General features: G+C 43.5%; 1 protein-coding gene across 2 annotated transcripts in view; it reads left to right on the top strand.

Annotated features, from left to right (window-relative positions):
• The window catches only part of LOC119163028 (TBC1 domain family member 25), a 408,328-nt gene that overhangs the window by 78,511 nt on the left and 312,265 nt on the right, over nucleotides 1-17,552 (top strand). The window contains exon 1 of one of the 2 annotated variants that reach the window (XM_037414918.2): nucleotides 12,961-13,420. The exons of the other annotated variant lie outside the window; for it this stretch is intronic. Coding sequence (XP_037270815.1) covers nucleotides 13,367-13,420 — 54 coding nt within the window. The 5' untranslated portion in view covers nucleotides 12,961-13,366. Of the gene's footprint in view, nucleotides 1-12,960; nucleotides 13,421-17,552 lie in introns of those variants that run through there. 2 annotated transcript variants of the gene reach the window in all.

The raw sequence follows: 17,552 nt of genomic DNA, 5'->3' as shown, positions 1-17,552 counted from the left end.
TTCTAAAAACTGAACGATGCAATCTTAGAAATGCAGCAACAGTATTCCCCCTATAAACACCACGACAGAAACATATCACTCTCCGTTGTCCGAGACATCAGTGAAACTATCGCCTGTTTGAAGCGAACTCAGGCGACATGCCATTCGTGGAAGGATGGGTCAGGTGATAGGAAGAACTCAAGTGGCTCGTCCACTTTCGCTGCGGCCTCACACACTCGAACTCTGAAACAGGAGGTTATAAAGGCCGAGCTAGGGCCAGTTATAAGCCGGAAACGATGCTGCGCACGTGTCTTCAAAGTGAAACCACATGTTCAAAGAACTGCTGACGTACTTAGCTACTGAAAAAAAAAAAAACAAGAAAGTCTCGCTGACTTCTCACACTCCGAATGCGTTGCCCGCAGCCGAGGATGGGGACGGGTGGTTCGTGCCTTACCTCTTTGAACTCTAAGAGGAACCGTTTCGTATGTATTCCGAAACGTCGGAGCAATGCCCACTCAAATTTCTAAGAATAAGAAGACGCTTCGAAACACGTGTTTTTTGTTTTCTTCGGGGCATGCGCAGGCAAATGGTGTCTCGAGAAGGGTGGTCGTGCATTTTCTCCTAGACAGCGGACGTACAATGAGCACTGGAGTGGCGCGAAGAAAGGGGACCTTGCGCATGGCTAGTTCGTCAAAGCGACGGCAAACCGCGGAGGCTCTGCAGAAGAAGCACATCACGAAATTTGTTTAAGCACATACGTACACTGTGGTTCCTGCATTTCTGAGCAAGCCTTAGGGCCCTTACTCGTTCTAGCCGCACACCCACTCTGCACGTGGCGGGACCCCTGCCGCCCGCAAGCGGAGAGCGAAATGGTGGCCCTGTGCCAAAATGGAACGCAAGTGCTAGCCGCATGAGCGGCTCTGATGTGCCCTTTGATCGGACGATGCAACGACTGTTGAGGCTGGCAACCGTTTGGCGGAGCTTCAGTTTTCAAGGTCGGCAACCATCACCAACACCAGACGACGCTGATAAGTTTTTGAATGCGTTGGTTCAAGCTGCTGCGTTTATCATGAAATTGAGACTGTTGTATTTTCACAACGCGTTTTTCGGCCGCAAGTGGTTTGTTGCCATAGTCCTCTGTGTTCGAGGCTAATTACGCGCTCCCTTTTTGTTGTTGTCTTCGTCGTTACCGCACACAGGTCGTAACGTTCGAGTTGCGCTTGGCGTGATGGCGATCTTTTACAGCTAGCAGGAATGCGGGCGCCAACACGCACAAACGCTTTGTATTACAATGAAGAAAAGGCCTACAGTGGCAGCGGCATTGCATGCTGCGGTACTGCGATGCTATCTACAAATAGCCGAAGGAATTGTCTGGTCAGCAATGTTTACAATTGGGCACTGGTGTATATCGTTGTGCGCGGCTTGCTGACGTACTCTTTACTTTGCTCTATACAAGTTCGTGTTTGCTCTATAACATGTCACAATGAGCTCGACAAGTATTGAAGTAATTAAAGTTTCAGCCTAGAAGAAAATGTTTACCATGTGTGATATATTCATTAAAGCTCGAATGAAATGTATGTGCAAATCAAGTAGTCATGCATCATATAAGAGGTGCTATAGCTTGTTTTTAAAAGCATGCAAATATGAAGCGTATTGTGTGTTTACATTTCATGCAACACACCTTGTTGCTGTCGAAAACACATGTCTACATTTTTTTGTTGGTGTACGTAAAAAATGACAACACAAACATCCCTGTTATTTTAACTCATCTGAAGGTTTCACAATTTATTTGCTACAACCCATTCAGGTCTACATTCGTGTTGCTCACCTCATCATCTTTTCCCATCGGCAATATGGTGCATTACATACCCTGACACAGCCTCAATGCTACATGGACTAACATGATGTCATAACCAGGTTTTTATATCATAATATTAGGTTCTCCACCCACTTGAATGTTCTGTGGATGATGTGTGACAAATTTTCGGTGCTTCAGCTTTCTTTTACCCTGCTTGGGTAATTGTTAGCAGGAAATCGCTCACAGTAGTCCAGTGAAAGGCATGCTTGAAAGAAGTGCACTTTTCTTTTTGACGCCAATAAAACCATGAATCTCGTTCACTGACGCATATTTGTGTTTACTCTAAGGTAAACCTTCTTTCTCATCACTCAATATCTCAGTCTCTTCTAGGGAGCGTGAATTGCTTTATTTCATGTTCTTCTAGCTGGCGCAGAGTGCCAAATGCAGTAAAACCTGGGCAACATCTAAGGCATTTCTTCTATGATCAGTTCAGCTGTGCATAACGTCTCCTTCTAAGATGCATTTGCAGCTAGGAATCATTTTGGGGCATAATTGCATCAGTAAATTCAAATCATTTGTCACTTCTGCACTTCATAAATTTTAAGGTTTTCGCAAAGAAACCTTGCTGAAAATGTAAATGCGCTGAGATGTGTAAGGCTTCAGAAGAGACAAAATCTGTTCGCTCCTCAGTGGGCAGAGATAACACTTCTGTTCACTTTAACTCTGGCTTCATAAACAAGAACAGCCACATGTAGTGTAATACGCTGTGCAAGACCATTCTATTGTCACAAGGTATGGCTTTGGCTTTAACTAGCTGTCCTCTGGACAACTTGTGGTACAATTTGTGATGTTTTCTTTTTTAGCTGCCAAGTTAACCAGTATAGACTATTTTGCAAAATCTGTCACATTATCCTGAATTCTGACTGGTGTCATTTTGTACGCATGTACAAATTTTTTGTACGCATGTCCTTCTATTCTAAATGGGCATGTAATGTGTGCCTTCACATTATGCGTACACATGGTCATGGCACCGATTGACAACACTAAAGTGAGCACCAGAATGTATGTGGGCTGCCACAGGGGCGTAGGCAGATTTTTTAAAAAATTTTTTGTGGACGTGGAATTGGAGGAGAGGCACCACTATGATCTTAAGTGGGACCCAGTCCGTGGATGTTATCGATCGTCATTTTGCACTCTGTATACTACCGGGGAGGAGGTGTGAGCCCAGTGTGCCAACTCCTTGCTTTGCCACTAGGCTTCATCAACATAGTATGCCTTGACCTACTAAGCATAAGATGTGTATGTATAGCCTCTATCCACTGACTTCAGGGTGAACATGATGTGACATGTGGAGTTGAGATGGGGCATTGGCATGCTAGTGTTTTCGTTGTATCATCCCAAAATCAAATATCAGTCATGCTGTACTAGCCCATCGAGCCGTTTCTTTCTGTCACCTGTGGTATTAATGTAACTGTAGTGGGTAGATCATTAATTGTCTTCTGCTGATAAAATGAAGTGTTTTCTGCTGATAACATGAGTATCTTTCATATTGCTCCTGTAATACTGAAGCATCATCAGCAAATTGCAAGCCCTTCTTGAGTCAGTCTGATGAGACATTTTCTCTGTCTGTGACAGTCTGTTAACATAGAGCAATACAGGAATGGCTCTGCACACTCATGAACACCCCAAGAAGATGATTACTTGCAGTGTTATTACTTTTGTAATATGTGAAATACTCTATCTGTAGGTATTGTCTCACTGGAAAATTTTGCTTCAGAAAAACCACATTATTTAAAAAAAAAGTCTGATTTTATTTGCAGTGAACTTATATCTTGCTCATGGTCTTCCCTTGTCTTGAACCATGCTATCACAGCATCCTTATACAAAGTCAATATTGATTTTATTTATTTATTTATTTATTTAGAATACCCTCAAGGCCGATGACAATACATAGTGGGTGGGGCAAAAATACAGAAAATTAGAGATAAAGTTAAAAAAAAAAGGTCACAAGACACAGAAAAAGAATGCAGAAAAGAACTTGCAACAATTTCCAAGTACATTCCTAAAAGATTACAAGTAGTTATACAAATTATAGCAGCACAAAAAACAAAACAAAATACAAGAATACAGTAAGTATAAACGAGAGTCAGAACTTGGTTATCAATGAAGATAGACGCATGATATAACTATAAATGGCGGTGCCTAGTTCGAAAGAAAAACAAAACTTAGAGAAATATATCACATACAGCTACTTTAAATTGGTTAGTATCCTTGATGGTGACAACATCTGGAGGAAGGTGATTCCACTCATCACTTGTGTGTGGCACAAATGAGTGAAAGAAAGAGGAAGACCTACAAGATGGAATGCCTACTTTGTGTTGGTGATCAATGCGAGATGATATGTAATGCGGTGCTAAAAGGACTTGGCGTCATAAAAAGTGGTGGTAGAGAGAGGTGCGTGATTTTATGTCGTAAAGCTAGAGGCGGTAATCCTAGATTATTTTTCATTAAACTGATGCTAGCAGTTCTGTTATACTTAGATGAAATGAATCCTGCGGAATTGTTCTGAACTTTTTCTACTAAATGAATTAAATTATGCTGACTGTGGTCCCATACAGAGGCTGCATATTTTAGTTTAGGCAGGATAAGTGTTTTGTAGAGAATTACTTTGAGGGATTGTGGTGCACGTGAAAAATTTCATTGGAGATGGTTTTTAATGTCACCACTGTGAGAACAAATACCAGTAGCTAAAAATCCACCTGTGGTATTTCTTCTTCGCACAGTGGTGATGCGTAGTGCCAATTTCATTCATGCATTTATTAAGTACAAAGCTTTACAAGTGTAGAGGGGGCACCAAAACCTACAAAACAAGGTCCTGGTGGCTGACCATCTGCCACTACATTTTATTTAAAATATGTATAGCACAGTGATAAACTGTCAAAAGGTCAGCACTTGCTAAAAAAATATAAAATGAAATGACATGCATAGCTGCCCAGTATCTATGTTTTATTCTAAACTAAACCAAGAGAATACACTGATTAAAATTTAAAATGGGTTCAGTGGTGTCATAAAAAAAAGTTTACCTTCTAGCACATGTGCATTCCTTCTAGCAAGCTGTTTAAATGGACAATGAGATGAAAGCTTGCAACAAATGACATAGGATAAAACATTAAGCCACATGTGCTAGCGTACTAATTGTAAACTGCTGCAACTTATGGGCAATCAATTCTTTAATTTTGTCTGAATAACTTTTGCATCCTCTAATGAAAGACGATAATGGTTGCATTATACAAGGTAGTTTATTAGCAGCTTACACAGGATATAGCATAGGGTACGCAAGAAAACATGTCACGATGTTCTTGGGTTGTAGTACAGACTCACAGTTCTTGGGCACCCCTTTAAAACAGTGCAGAATACGTTGCATGCAAGTGTGATACTGTGAGCATGTTTTACAGTAAGCTATTCATATAAACAAGTATAATGGACAGCCGGATCAGCACTATAAAAACAATTCAAGACTCTGTAGTGTTATAAAGTCACAGCATCCGAGCCATTGTGCTGAAGATCAATTGATCGTGCATTCACATACTCAATGCAAATCCACACATCACAAGTAATGCTTCATTCCTTCCTATATTGCCTGTGCTACAGATCACAAACAAGCTAAAGGATATGTTTGAAACACCTAAAAAAATGATTCAGTTTGAATGTGCGAGATCATGTACATTCACATTTGTATGTACATAGTGATTATATTGCCCCCCCCTCCCCACTCCTGATTTCCTCAAAATAATATCTCAGCTATGTCCAAACACGAGCTTTTAAGCGCTAAGCCTGACAAATCATGGGAATTGTAACTTATTCCACTGAAAGCAACCTTAAGTGGGTCGTCGAGGATGACACTGTGCACGACATGCTTCTATTCAGCATGCATGTTGTAAGATGCCTTCTTTGCAACATATTTGCTCGTTCATTATTTGTAGTAACACCATGGTGTCGCATCAAACCCCAATAAAAAAACTGTACCCAATGAGTAATTTTTAGTAAGAATCAATCCAAATCAGTTTTCTCAAAACCTACCTGAACCCAAGGCGAAAAATTTTTGTTGCCAATTTAGAGCAAAATGTTCAAATGTAGGACATCATACCGAACCAGCAGTAGCACAACTGAACACATAACTGAAATTATGTTTTTGTAAGTGCGTCTGCAACCACATAGCGAGTCACTGTACCAGTTATTGGTTTGAAACAATTAAAGTGGTTCAATGCAAGTGTAAACAGCATATGTTGCCACTTACATGGTGAGCTCAACTTTAACAATTCTCGTGCAGTGACGTTTTTGCATGGAAAACTGGCTTCCAGAAAATTGCAGAGGGGATTACTAATGGCAAACAGTTGCCTGCCATTCAGTAAGTACACCTCTAGGGGTAGTGCCAGCAGTGGAGGGAAGTTTGTGGGGGGGCTGGAGCCCCTGAAAATTTTCAACTGCTCCCCCCCCCCCTACTACCACAGATGCAAACATAGTGAAATGCAACACAGAAGTTCTCAGCGTCCCTGCCCCCTGAAGGAACTTGCGTATCACGGGTGACCCTTCATAGTAAAGAAATCCTTGCGCCACCCCTGTATGCCTTCGTTTTCTGCTACCTGTCTCTATGTTGTCGCATTGGTAGAGTGACCGCCCCGGAAAGGCGTTGGTCTCTGGTTCGATCCCCGGACCAAGATAAATTTTCCGGCAATTAAGAAGCTTTTCTTTGTGAGAAATCCGTACAGATTTCCTTGTGGCCTCGTGCCACAAACGGGTGGTTGTCTAGTTTTCCTTTCTGAACCATTCTGCCCCCTTGCAGGTTTCCACTGAACTTATTTGCATTGCTTTGTTGTCTCATGTTACACAAAGCACTTTATTATTTAATAAATATTAACAAGCTTGTGTTCCTTCAGAATTATGCATTATGCCGTACCCTCCAACAGGACCATGTATTTTTAATTGATGCATGCTGCTTTTTTTTATGTTTTTCAGTAAAGGTAATAAAATCAAAGCATTTCAATCTAAATAATTTCTGGCAACACATGTGACATATTCAAGTGCGAGTATTCATTGGCCCAAAATGAAGAATCTCTTGTGCATGCTTGCGATGTGGATATTATTAGGATGATAAGAATAGAAGCGTGTTTCATGCTTCTTGAGAAGCAAAAAAAAGATGTACATTCATGCGAAACGGTTTGCTTTTGTGCGCAACCAACACAAGTAGTGTTGACCAACATCCTACGCAAAGTGAAATCTTACAATGCATTTCTACATTAGGACAAAACTATTTACTTTCTTATGGGTACTCGCATGCTAGTCATAATAACTGCTGAAATCACTGTAGTGCTCAGATTTTAGTGTTACGGCCCATGTGGTTACTGTAACTCATAATGATTCCTTTAAAAAATTGTGGTGGTGGCTACGTGTGCTTTGGTACCACATTATGTCAGCTGTATTTTCACTGGAAGGAGAAAACCACCATGCTATGTGAATGAAATATTCCAAGGTATGCCAGTAATTGTCATCTGCTTTAATTTTTAATTTTTGTGTTTGCCAGCACTTGTTTGCTAGTGCTAACCTCACTAATTCTTTATGCATATACCTCAGGATTATGCAAAGAAAATGTTGCCACGTGAAACTCGGCTTGTAAAATATTTGTGCAGGGCATCTTCAACTCAGTGTGCACTCAAGCAACTGTGCATCATGAATGCGTCCACTTGTTTGAAACAAACTGAGTGTGAACTTTGTTTCGTACAAGCACATGCATCGATGATGCGCTGTACTTTTTCGTTTTATTAACTTCAGACTTAATGCTGCCGTCATGTCACATGTGGTGTACGCTGCTGTTGCCAGCAGAAAATAGGCTTTCTTGTATTGCTTTCCAATCAAATTCTGTGGTCAAATTTTTTAACACTGCTAATCATTGCTCCAAAAGAATTTCACTCAGTGAATACCTGAAACAATTGTAATGAAATTTGGTTGACCTCCATTTCTAGAAAGTGCCTATCTAAACTGAGCATTTGTTTAGACCGGCACAATCTAATGACGTGAGCATGTCTTCACCAGTGAGACAATGATGAAGGTATGTGCCCATAGGGTATCCCTGCCGAGGCATTTGTATGTAAATCTAAATGCCCCTGGAGAAAGATGATGCATGTTGGAGGCTCTTTACTATTTTATATGTACAACACTTTGGACTTGATCCTAACCCAGAATTCATTTGTGTTCATGTCATTGTCCTTTTTGACAAGCATTTATTATAAAAGCCAAATAAACTGCACTCACAATACTTCTGAACTCGCATACAATTAGTTGAAGAGCAGTTTGACATCATAGCTGATTTGAAGCTCTAGGAGCATGACTGTGCTTTCAGGAAATGAACAAGACAAAGGTCGTAATCATACCGCCTGTAGCATGTACGAAAAAATGCCCGTGGAGACATTCTAAAGATAGAAGGTCCGACACCAGAGAAGGCTAAAAAGGCCTGTCGAGCCCATGAATCCACTGCAGCTCAAATGGACACACTTAAAGAGGGTATGCAGCAAGTAAAACGAACAAAAGTGCTTCACGGCAGTTTGTAAAAGTGGCTAAGTAGATACACCTGGCGGTAGATAGTGAGGACAAAGCCATCTTGGCAGTTGAAAGCGGCCAACCAAGCTCAAACCACACGTTCCTTACAGTGAATGGGAAGCTGGTAAAACTTGAAGTGTACAGCAGAGCAACTGTTGACGTCATCTCAGCTAGACGCGTCAACGCACAACAACTAGAACCATATGCAATGACACTGCGAAGTTGGTACAGAAGTGAAGTGCAATACTGGGGCAAAACTCAACTAGATGTCACCACAGCAAACGAACAGTGAAATTATAGTCTTTAGAGGAGACCTCGCTTTTCTGATTGGAAGAACAAGAGCTAATAAAATGGGCCTCACAACTGTAAACTATAAACTTGTGCAAAAGCGGCGCTGGGGGAGGGTGGGTTGTTTGCACTGAAGCCCCCCTAAAAGAAAACCTATGCCAAACACAATGCATAACTTCCCCGCCTCTGTGCCCCCCTGACGAAACTCACTTGTCTGTGCCCCCTTCCCAATAAGAAACTCCCATGGCTGCTTCACCATAGCAGACGGGGAAGCAGCAGGAGGAATCATTCAAAAACGCATGAGTTCGTGAGAAGAGCTCCATTTGTAGCCTTCCTTTGAATAATGAAAGCAGCTAGAAATCCAATGTGATGTGAGCAATTTTGGATTCGAAGCAGCTCTTCTTTAAATTGGACAGCTAGTCTTTTTCGTCAGCAGAGCACAGACAACAATGGAACTTTGTTATGCACAAAGAGAAAAGGATACTCTGGCCACTGTCTTTGTCTTAGAAAAGTTTTATCAGTATACATTCAGAAAAGAAACAAAGATGTTGAGCAATTGTAAGCCATTTAAGCAAGCAATCCTGAAGAAACCATTGGATCAAGTTCGAAGATGACTGCAAAGCATGATCCTTCTGATGCAAAGACACAACATTGCAATAGAGAACAGACCAGGAAAGGAGTTAGTCTTGGCTGACATGATATCTTGGGCTTTCATTCCCAACGAAAGCAATAGAGAGGAACTTTAGAACATTTATGTTGTGCAATACATCCCTGTGAGAAAGAAAACCTTGAAAATGATGAAATCTGTGACTGAGTGTGATGAGTTACTGCAAAGACTAAAGTGAATCTTTCGTTCAGGCTAGCCACAATACAAACATGAACTACCCAAAGGCATGCACTTATACTTAACACACAGAAATAAGGCTTTCTGAAAAAGTCATTTCCAAGAATTGAGGCCTGTTGAGAATCGTCTGATTTTCAAAAAAATACGCCTAATTATTCTAATGTTTCTGTGAGGTGAAAGCAAAGTGAAACTCCAGACAATGCATTTTGGAATTGAGAGCTGTCTTCAATGTGCTTGTGAGTGTGTCTTCTGGCCAGAAATGAACACAGAATTAGAACACTTGATCATGAGGTGTAGAATGTGCTAAAGGTACGCACAAGCCCAGCAAACAGAAACTCTTTCACTCCATACAGAACCAACCTATCCATTGGAACGGGTTTGATGCGACATTTTCTTTATTCTTTATCCGAAGTATACCTGCAGCGCCCGAAGGCGTTATAGCAAGGGGGCTACAGATTCGAAAAAAACAAATTTTCATTTACAGCAGACACTTGTACACTTGTGAGCCCATTCCACTCATGTATTGTTCTGACAAAAAAAGAATTTGCAAAAATTCCAGTCCTGGGACAATATTCCCTGAGTGTAAAAGGATGATCAATTCGATTTGACAAATAATACGGCGTCTGTAAATACATATCCTTATTGATTCCAGTTTTATTATTAAATATTAGATATAAAAGTTTTAATTGCAATTTTCTTCTACGCGATGAAAGCAGCTCCCAATTCAATTCTTGTTTCATAGCGGTAGAGCTTTCCCGCCATTGATACCGTCCCAGGACGAGCCTTGCCGCCCTGTTCTGTATTTTTTCTATCTTATCACTAAGGTATACCTGCGCCGGATCCCACACAGCGCAGGCGTACTCTAAGACTGGTCGTACACACGTCAAATATGCACATTCTTTAAGTCGCTGATGGGAACATCGTAAGTTACGCTGAATAAAATTTAACATTTTCGCAGCTTTTGCGACAACATAATCAACATGTACATTCCATGAACAGTCAGAAGAAAAGAACACACCCAGGTATTTGTAAGTTGTCTTAGTGGTAACTGGTGCACCATTTATACAATATCTAAATTCGATCTTCTTTGTCTTCTTTGAAAAACAAAGGTTAATGCACTTATTAAAATTTAAAAACATTTTCCACGTTGTACACCAGTCATGAATACGCACCAAGTCATTTTGAAGTTGGGAGGAATCCTGCTCACTCTTAATTTTCCGGTAGACTATACAGTCATCGGCAAAAAGCCGGATAGACAATGAGATACCAACCGAAATATCATTGATATAAATTAAAAACAACAAAGGACCCAAAACGGAGCCCTGTGGCACACCTGATGTCACGTCAACATAACTGGATGCTTTTCCATTCAAAACAACACATTGGCGATGATGCTTTAAATAATTTTCTATCCAGATTATCACATTTAGGTCTAAGTTAAATAACTTAAGTTTTTGCAAAAGGAGCGCATGCGAAACCGAATCAAAAGCTTTTTGGAAATCAAGAAAAATACAGTCAATTTGCCCATTTTCGTCAATACTAGAGGATAAATCATGATAAAATTCAACCAGCTGCGTGGTACAAGATAGTCCTTTACGGAATCCATGCTGATTTTCTATTAACAATTTGTGGTGCGTTATATGTCGCATTATTTTTTTGTACAAGATGTGCTCAAGTACTTTGCAGGCAATTGATGTAAATGAAATTGGTCTATAGTTGACAGCTTCCTTTTTGGGTCCACCTTTGTGGATCGGCACAACGTGGGCCATCTCAAACTCTAGGGAAAGAATGTTTGGTTTAAGTGATACTAAACTAAGGGCTCACTTTGCAGTTACTGGGTACCGAGAATTCTGATAAGCGACAATGATCTGCCATTCACCTGCAAAGAATTCAAAAAGGCCACGAAGAGCTGGAACTTCGAACAAAAAACGTGAAGCTCGGTTTACCCGCGTGCAAATGGAAGGTCTGAATCAGCCGTAATGAGAGAAAAAATGCTCCCTAAAAAAAGCACACGGAAGCAACTCAGACCCACAAATAACATTTGTTTATTAACAGAACACATCACTTCAAGAGAAGAATGGTACTCTAGCACAAGTGTCAATGAGTTTCCACACTAAAACGAGTGTACCAACAGCTTCACAGTTACTGCAATCCGAAACAGTCGATGGGAGTGAAATAAGAATGTAGAAGAGGCGGAAAAGCACCAGCTGCCATCACAGGCAAACGAAGGATTCACCAAGCCTTAGAAAGGGTCAGTGGATGTCCCAGTTCAACCAACGAAAACAGGAGCATGGGTCAAAGACAATAATTAGGAGAATTTATGACAGATCGTATGACGTTCAGATGGAAGACAGCATCCTGAAAAGGAACCGAGTACTCAACAGGGCAAGCCCTTCCTCAGACAAACACATCAGTGAGCTAGAGACAGATCAACCGAAGCAGACTGGAATTGAGTACCTATGGCCAGAAAACACTGCTGATCGGTAGTAGAGGCTCCCGAGAACACGCGAGACAAATGTTATAGCGCAGCACGCGGCCCGGAATTAACAATAAATCATCAAAGTCAGCCAAAAATTGCTTTCTCTTCCCTCGAATAATGACGGAACACTTCAAAAAAAAAAAAAAAATCACGCGTAGATTACCCATCTATCAACGATTGGCTGATTTGAACATGGCGCGCTCAGTTGTTACTGAAATCGCCGCGAGAGGCCGTCACTTGTCCACGCGTGTGCGCGCGATCGCACTGAGAAAGCCGCGTATTCGAAGAAAAAATAAGAAAAAGTGTTCAAGGTCACGAGGCTCGCGTGACGTTTTTTGTTACGCTTGGGACAAGAAATTAGCTCCCAGAAAATGCGTACCGTTGGGAATTACTGCCCCTGTGGTCATAATTTCGAACGTCTTGATTCGTTCTCCAGATCATCAAAGTTCTTCATTGGGATCGTTGAGTGTGCTTTGTATTTGATCAACGCTCGCCGTAAGCCGAGTGACATTTTCCGTCATTTGCATGTTTTTAGTCAGTGTAACAGGAGTCTGATTTCTTTTGCGCCCGTGTTTTGGTGTTCATTAGTTTTCCTTCATCGGCCCTACGTTTCAGTTACCGCTTGAGCTGTAGACATATCCCCACTGTTGATCTGGCTAACCTTACTTAATAAAGTGAAGCTTTGGGCTAGCTGGTTTCGCATTATGAAGTGAAAACAGCGCGAATTCAACACGGGGACACAAGAGGAGACTCACACAAGCGTTCCCTCATTTGTCTCCGTGTGGAATTGGCGCTGTTCGTGCTTCATAATACACCTTCCAACTTCTTTCTTCACCCGCATTCGATTCATTTCTTTGAACGCGGCATATTCTAGTCCCCCAAGTTGTTGAGCCTTTTTGCTGTCCTGTCAAGATTGTGACGTCGAAGTGGCATCAATCGGAAGAAAGGATCCGCACGCATGCTCCGACGCGCGTGATCCGAGCCTATCTGGGTGGCAGTTTTGGGACACCGCTATGCATACGAGCTGCTTCACGCAGGGTGTGCGGCTGCGCACGGGATGTGCTGTTCAACCAGCGTGCTTGGCAGGCGAGTGGACGCCCGCGTTTGGCGTTCCGACCTGTTTTGTGGCGCCATTCGCTGACGGATTGCGCTTCCCGTGCATCAACGCGTTTAATCGCTGCTGCTTGGGGACGGCGGCTCCTCCGCCACCTGTGGGCCGATTTCAAGTGGAGCGGGGCGGACCCTTTTTTCTGATAAGGCTGCCAAAAGAGGCCGTGTTTTGTCTGGCCACGTGTCCTCCACGGAAGGCAGACAATGGCCGATAGCGGCCGCCGATGATAGCGTTCCCACCGGGAGTGCGCACCCACAGGATCTGCTGGTTGCCATGCACGTGTACTACAGGACTGGGGTCGTCGTTCATGCCTGCTTAGCTGACCAGGTGAGGAGTTGTTATTCGACTCGATCCGCAGCGTTTTGTACGCCACAAGAAAAGCTTGCTTTGCTGCGTGTTGACTGCAAGAGCCACTCGGTGCATCCTTCAGTCTCCGAGCTACAGCAGCTACTCTCACTATACCTTCTATAACGGTGGCGGTCAATACACTTGGAATCGCGCAGCTGCATGGTGATGAATCCTATGGGCCGTCGCTTGCTCGCTTCAATAACAATTGTTGTGCTTCTCAAAACCACGATATGATTATGAGGGGCGCCTTAGTGGAGGGCTCCGAAAATTTGGACCTCATCGAAAATGCGGCCGGGATTCGGTCCCGCGACCTGCAGGTCAGTTGAGCACCGTAGACCACCGCAGTGAGTCTACCTCGCATTATCGTGTGGTGGACAGGAAGTTTGAAAGGCTGCTGTTTCAGGGCATTTTCCCTCCTTACGTGTTTTTTTTTTCTAGGTTGTCCCTATATGGCCCGATTGACTTATTCGCGTTCTTGGGTTTGGTGCCAAATCAGCTCATTCATGAGTGGCATGAAACAGGCGCCCTCGCACTTGACAACAGTGTGACGTAATTTGCGACGTGGGGTGAATACAGCGCTCAAACCGTTGACTGAATAATTGGCCCCGTAGGTTAAGCAAAAAAAAAAAAAAACTTGCTGCAGAATAATATCTGCGAGCGTCGCAGATATAAAATAAAAAAATATATAAATCAGACTTCGAAATTGCTGGCGTAACGTGCTGTTATTTCTGCGAGAAACTTAAGAAATAGAATCTCGATTTTCCCCGGCATCAGTAAACGTGTGATGGTGAAATTGGGGACATTCTCAGAGTGAAATTCATATACGATGTGATTCACTGTTTCACTTTAGTGTCCCTTTAGGTGGCACGGGTGTTGCCGCATCATTGATAGCATTCGAAAGTACACGCAGTCCTGTGCGCCGCCGCCGTTTGTGTTTTATTTCATTCTCTACGGGAAATTCGTTGACTGAAAGGTGTATGCTTCTCTCATCTGGTAGTCTAACGTGTGTTGGATGACTTCATCGCTGCCTAAATATTAATAATAATTGATGGCGTTTAATGTCCCAAAACCACGCTATGGTTATGAGAGCCGCCGTAGTGGAGGGCTTCGGAAATTTTGATGACCTATAGTTCTTTGACGTGCACCTACAATAGGCGTGCGTACGAGATGGGGTTAAGGGGGCGGGCACTCCCATAGTCACCTAAGAGGGGGTTGTTCAAACACAGTCCCACACATTGACAGAAAGGGGCGCCGCGACTTAGATATGGAGGGGGGGGTGTGCAAAGTCAGCAATGTACCTTTGCTCCCCCCTGGAAAGGAAACCTGCGCACGACTACGCTCACTACAGATCTGCTGTGACGTCACTGCAACCTTAGTTGGCCTTCCTAGAGAGCTACAAATGGATCGTCGCAGCTACCGACTGCCTCACGTGCTACGCCGAGACAAGGGCCCTGCCCAAGCACATTGCCGACGAGGTAGGAAAGTTCGTCGTCGAGAACATCTTCTGTGTCACGGAGCTCCACAGGTCCTCATTACTGACAGAGGTATGACATTTATGGTGGACCTAACTAAGGCAATCTTGAGGCCAGACAAATCGCCGGACCAGCGCCTAGGTCCACAGACCTATGGCCTCACCTAGCGTCTTAATAGGACTATTGCCGGTATGCTGGCCATGTACGTCGACGTCGAGCACAAGCCGTGGGATGAAATCTTTCGGTACATGACCTTCGCGTAAAATATGGCCGTCCAAGAAACGACGCAGATGCCGCCGTACAAGTTGGTCTATGGCAGAAGCCTGACAACAATGCTCGACGCTATATGCTTCCAAACGTCGCTGACTAAGAGAACCTCGACGTCACCGTCTACCGTCAGCGCGCTGAAAAAGCACGTCAACTTACCCGCCTGCGCATCAACAAACAGCAGGCGACCGACCGCCGTCGTTACAATCTTGGAAGTTTCGTGGAATACCAGCCTGGTGAATGTTTCGGTGTGGACGCCGATACGCCGACGCGTACTCTGTGAAATTTTTCTGCGACGCTACTTCGGACCGTTCGATGCCTCGGTACACTCGACCACGATGTTGTTCCTGACGGCATTACCAACTCTCAACGGTGCCGTGGGTGACTTGAAGTCGTCCATGTCGTGCGCCGCAAGCCATTTCATTCGTGAACCTTAAGTTAGGACTGTATTTTGCTGTTGTGCTATATTGTTTGTACTTATTGTTAATTTTCTTACTTTATTATTCTACTTTCGTTTTTGTGAAAGCATCGGGTGGATGCCTTTTTCAGAGGGGCATTCCCTCCGTAAGTTTTGTTATCGCCCCGTTTCACCCTCGGTAATTCTCAGTGCGAACCGCGCCTGCGGTGTCCGAGAAGCTTCGAGACTATAGTAGGCCATTTTGTTAAGATTACGCCCACTTTGCGAACATTACTTATTATTCTTGAACATACGTGGCCGCAAGCTGTAACGATAGAATATTCGATGGCTCGATACCGACGCGCTTCACTGCTTGTCACTTGATCGACGGCTGACGCTCTGTTCGCCGCTATCAGTGCCAGTGTATTGCTGTAATGTGTGTTTTATGGGGCCAAAAGTTCGGCCGAATAAACAATTTAATGGGTCTGCTTCCTTCGTCCGCGTCATGACCCCGTGACATCATACTTTGGCTGCTTATTAACAGAAAAGTACTTTATGCCGGGTCCACAAAATTTTCAATGGCGTACCTTCGTTTCGGAAGTAAAAAAATTGAAGACAAAGAGAAAGTTTTATCAGCGGTAGTCGAACCGACGACCTCTAGCGACAACTATCGGGCACCCTTTCAACTGCACTACAGTTGAATGCATTATAGGTTTTAAAACGACGCTTTTTTTATATATATATATATATACACCACTGTCCTTTCCAAGTAGCGTAGTGTTTTGGGCGGGTTGATACGTCATGCTGTAGTTTTCTAGCGCATGAAAAAACAAACGGACAGATAAAGACGGGATAGCCCCTGTCCCGTCTTCATTCGTCCGTGCGTTTTTTCGTGCGCTAAAAAACTACAGTATGACTTTCCCGGTACTCTTGGTAAAGTGTAATAGTGCATAATGGCTGTGGAATACTCGATTAGTTCCTCAACGCGTCGTTTCTACGCGTCTGTTCTGTCCGGTAGTTTTCCAATACAAGTGCTATTTCGTCAATGCCTTAACACACTTCCGGGTGGCGACCTTTCCCAAATAGTCGACGTGGCTCATAGCTTCCATCTATACCAACAATGGTTCTGCATCCGCCACGGTGATCTAGTGGATAAGGTACTCGGCTGCTGACCCGCAGGTCGCGGGATCGAATGCCGGCCGCGGCGGCCGCATTTTCGATAGAGCTGATAATGCTTAAGGCTCGTGTGCTTAAATTTTGGTGAATTTTAAAGGGCCACTCACTAGGTTTGACAACTTTGAACTGACAAGCACAATGCGCAGATGAGGTGTTCATGATCACGTCTGCCAAAATATGCAAGGATACACGCCGCGGAAATGGGTCAAATTTCAAGATGAATGCTGCTCTCCCTTCTGCCGGTGCGCGCCAAGAGGATGAGGGCATGACGTGCGCGTATCAATGGCCCTACGTACAAGGCGATGCCGTGACGTTGGTTCTCTACGTAGACGATGCTCTGACGTTGCCAACAGTAGCACGCGACATGGCGAAAATTATTTAACACGACATGCGTAGTTTAAGTATTTGTTGCTTGAGGAGATTAATAAATATCTAGATAAATAATGAGATGCAATATGGAAATGTGAACGTTCTTTTTTTTTCTCTCCCCGTGAATTGCAACGAGATGCGCGGCTAATGTGCCGGCGTTTCGCATGCGTTCGTGTCTCCGCGGTTCCGTGGTTAGCGCATTGAGCAGACGACGGCCGTGGAACGCTTCTACGCGTTCGCGCACTCATTGCGCTCATCTATTCTACCGCGTCTAAGCCAGCGTTTCCAAAACACCCTGCAGAAATAGGCAGTAGACCTCAAAGCAACGCAGGTCAACAACAACAAAGAAGGAAACGCCGATCGCGTGCACGGGGGTTGGGCTTGTTCGGGCGCGTCATGCATGTGACCTCTTGGTCGGATGCCGGAGAGA

Source organism: Rhipicephalus microplus, unplaced genomic scaffold, assembly GCF_043290135.1.
Source record: "Rhipicephalus microplus isolate Deutch F79 unplaced genomic scaffold, USDA_Rmic scaffold_13, whole genome shotgun sequence".
In the NCBI taxonomy this organism is placed as follows: domain Eukaryota; kingdom Metazoa; phylum Arthropoda; class Arachnida; order Ixodida; family Ixodidae; genus Rhipicephalus; species Rhipicephalus microplus.
This window is presented reverse-complemented; position numbering and strand designations above follow the sequence as displayed.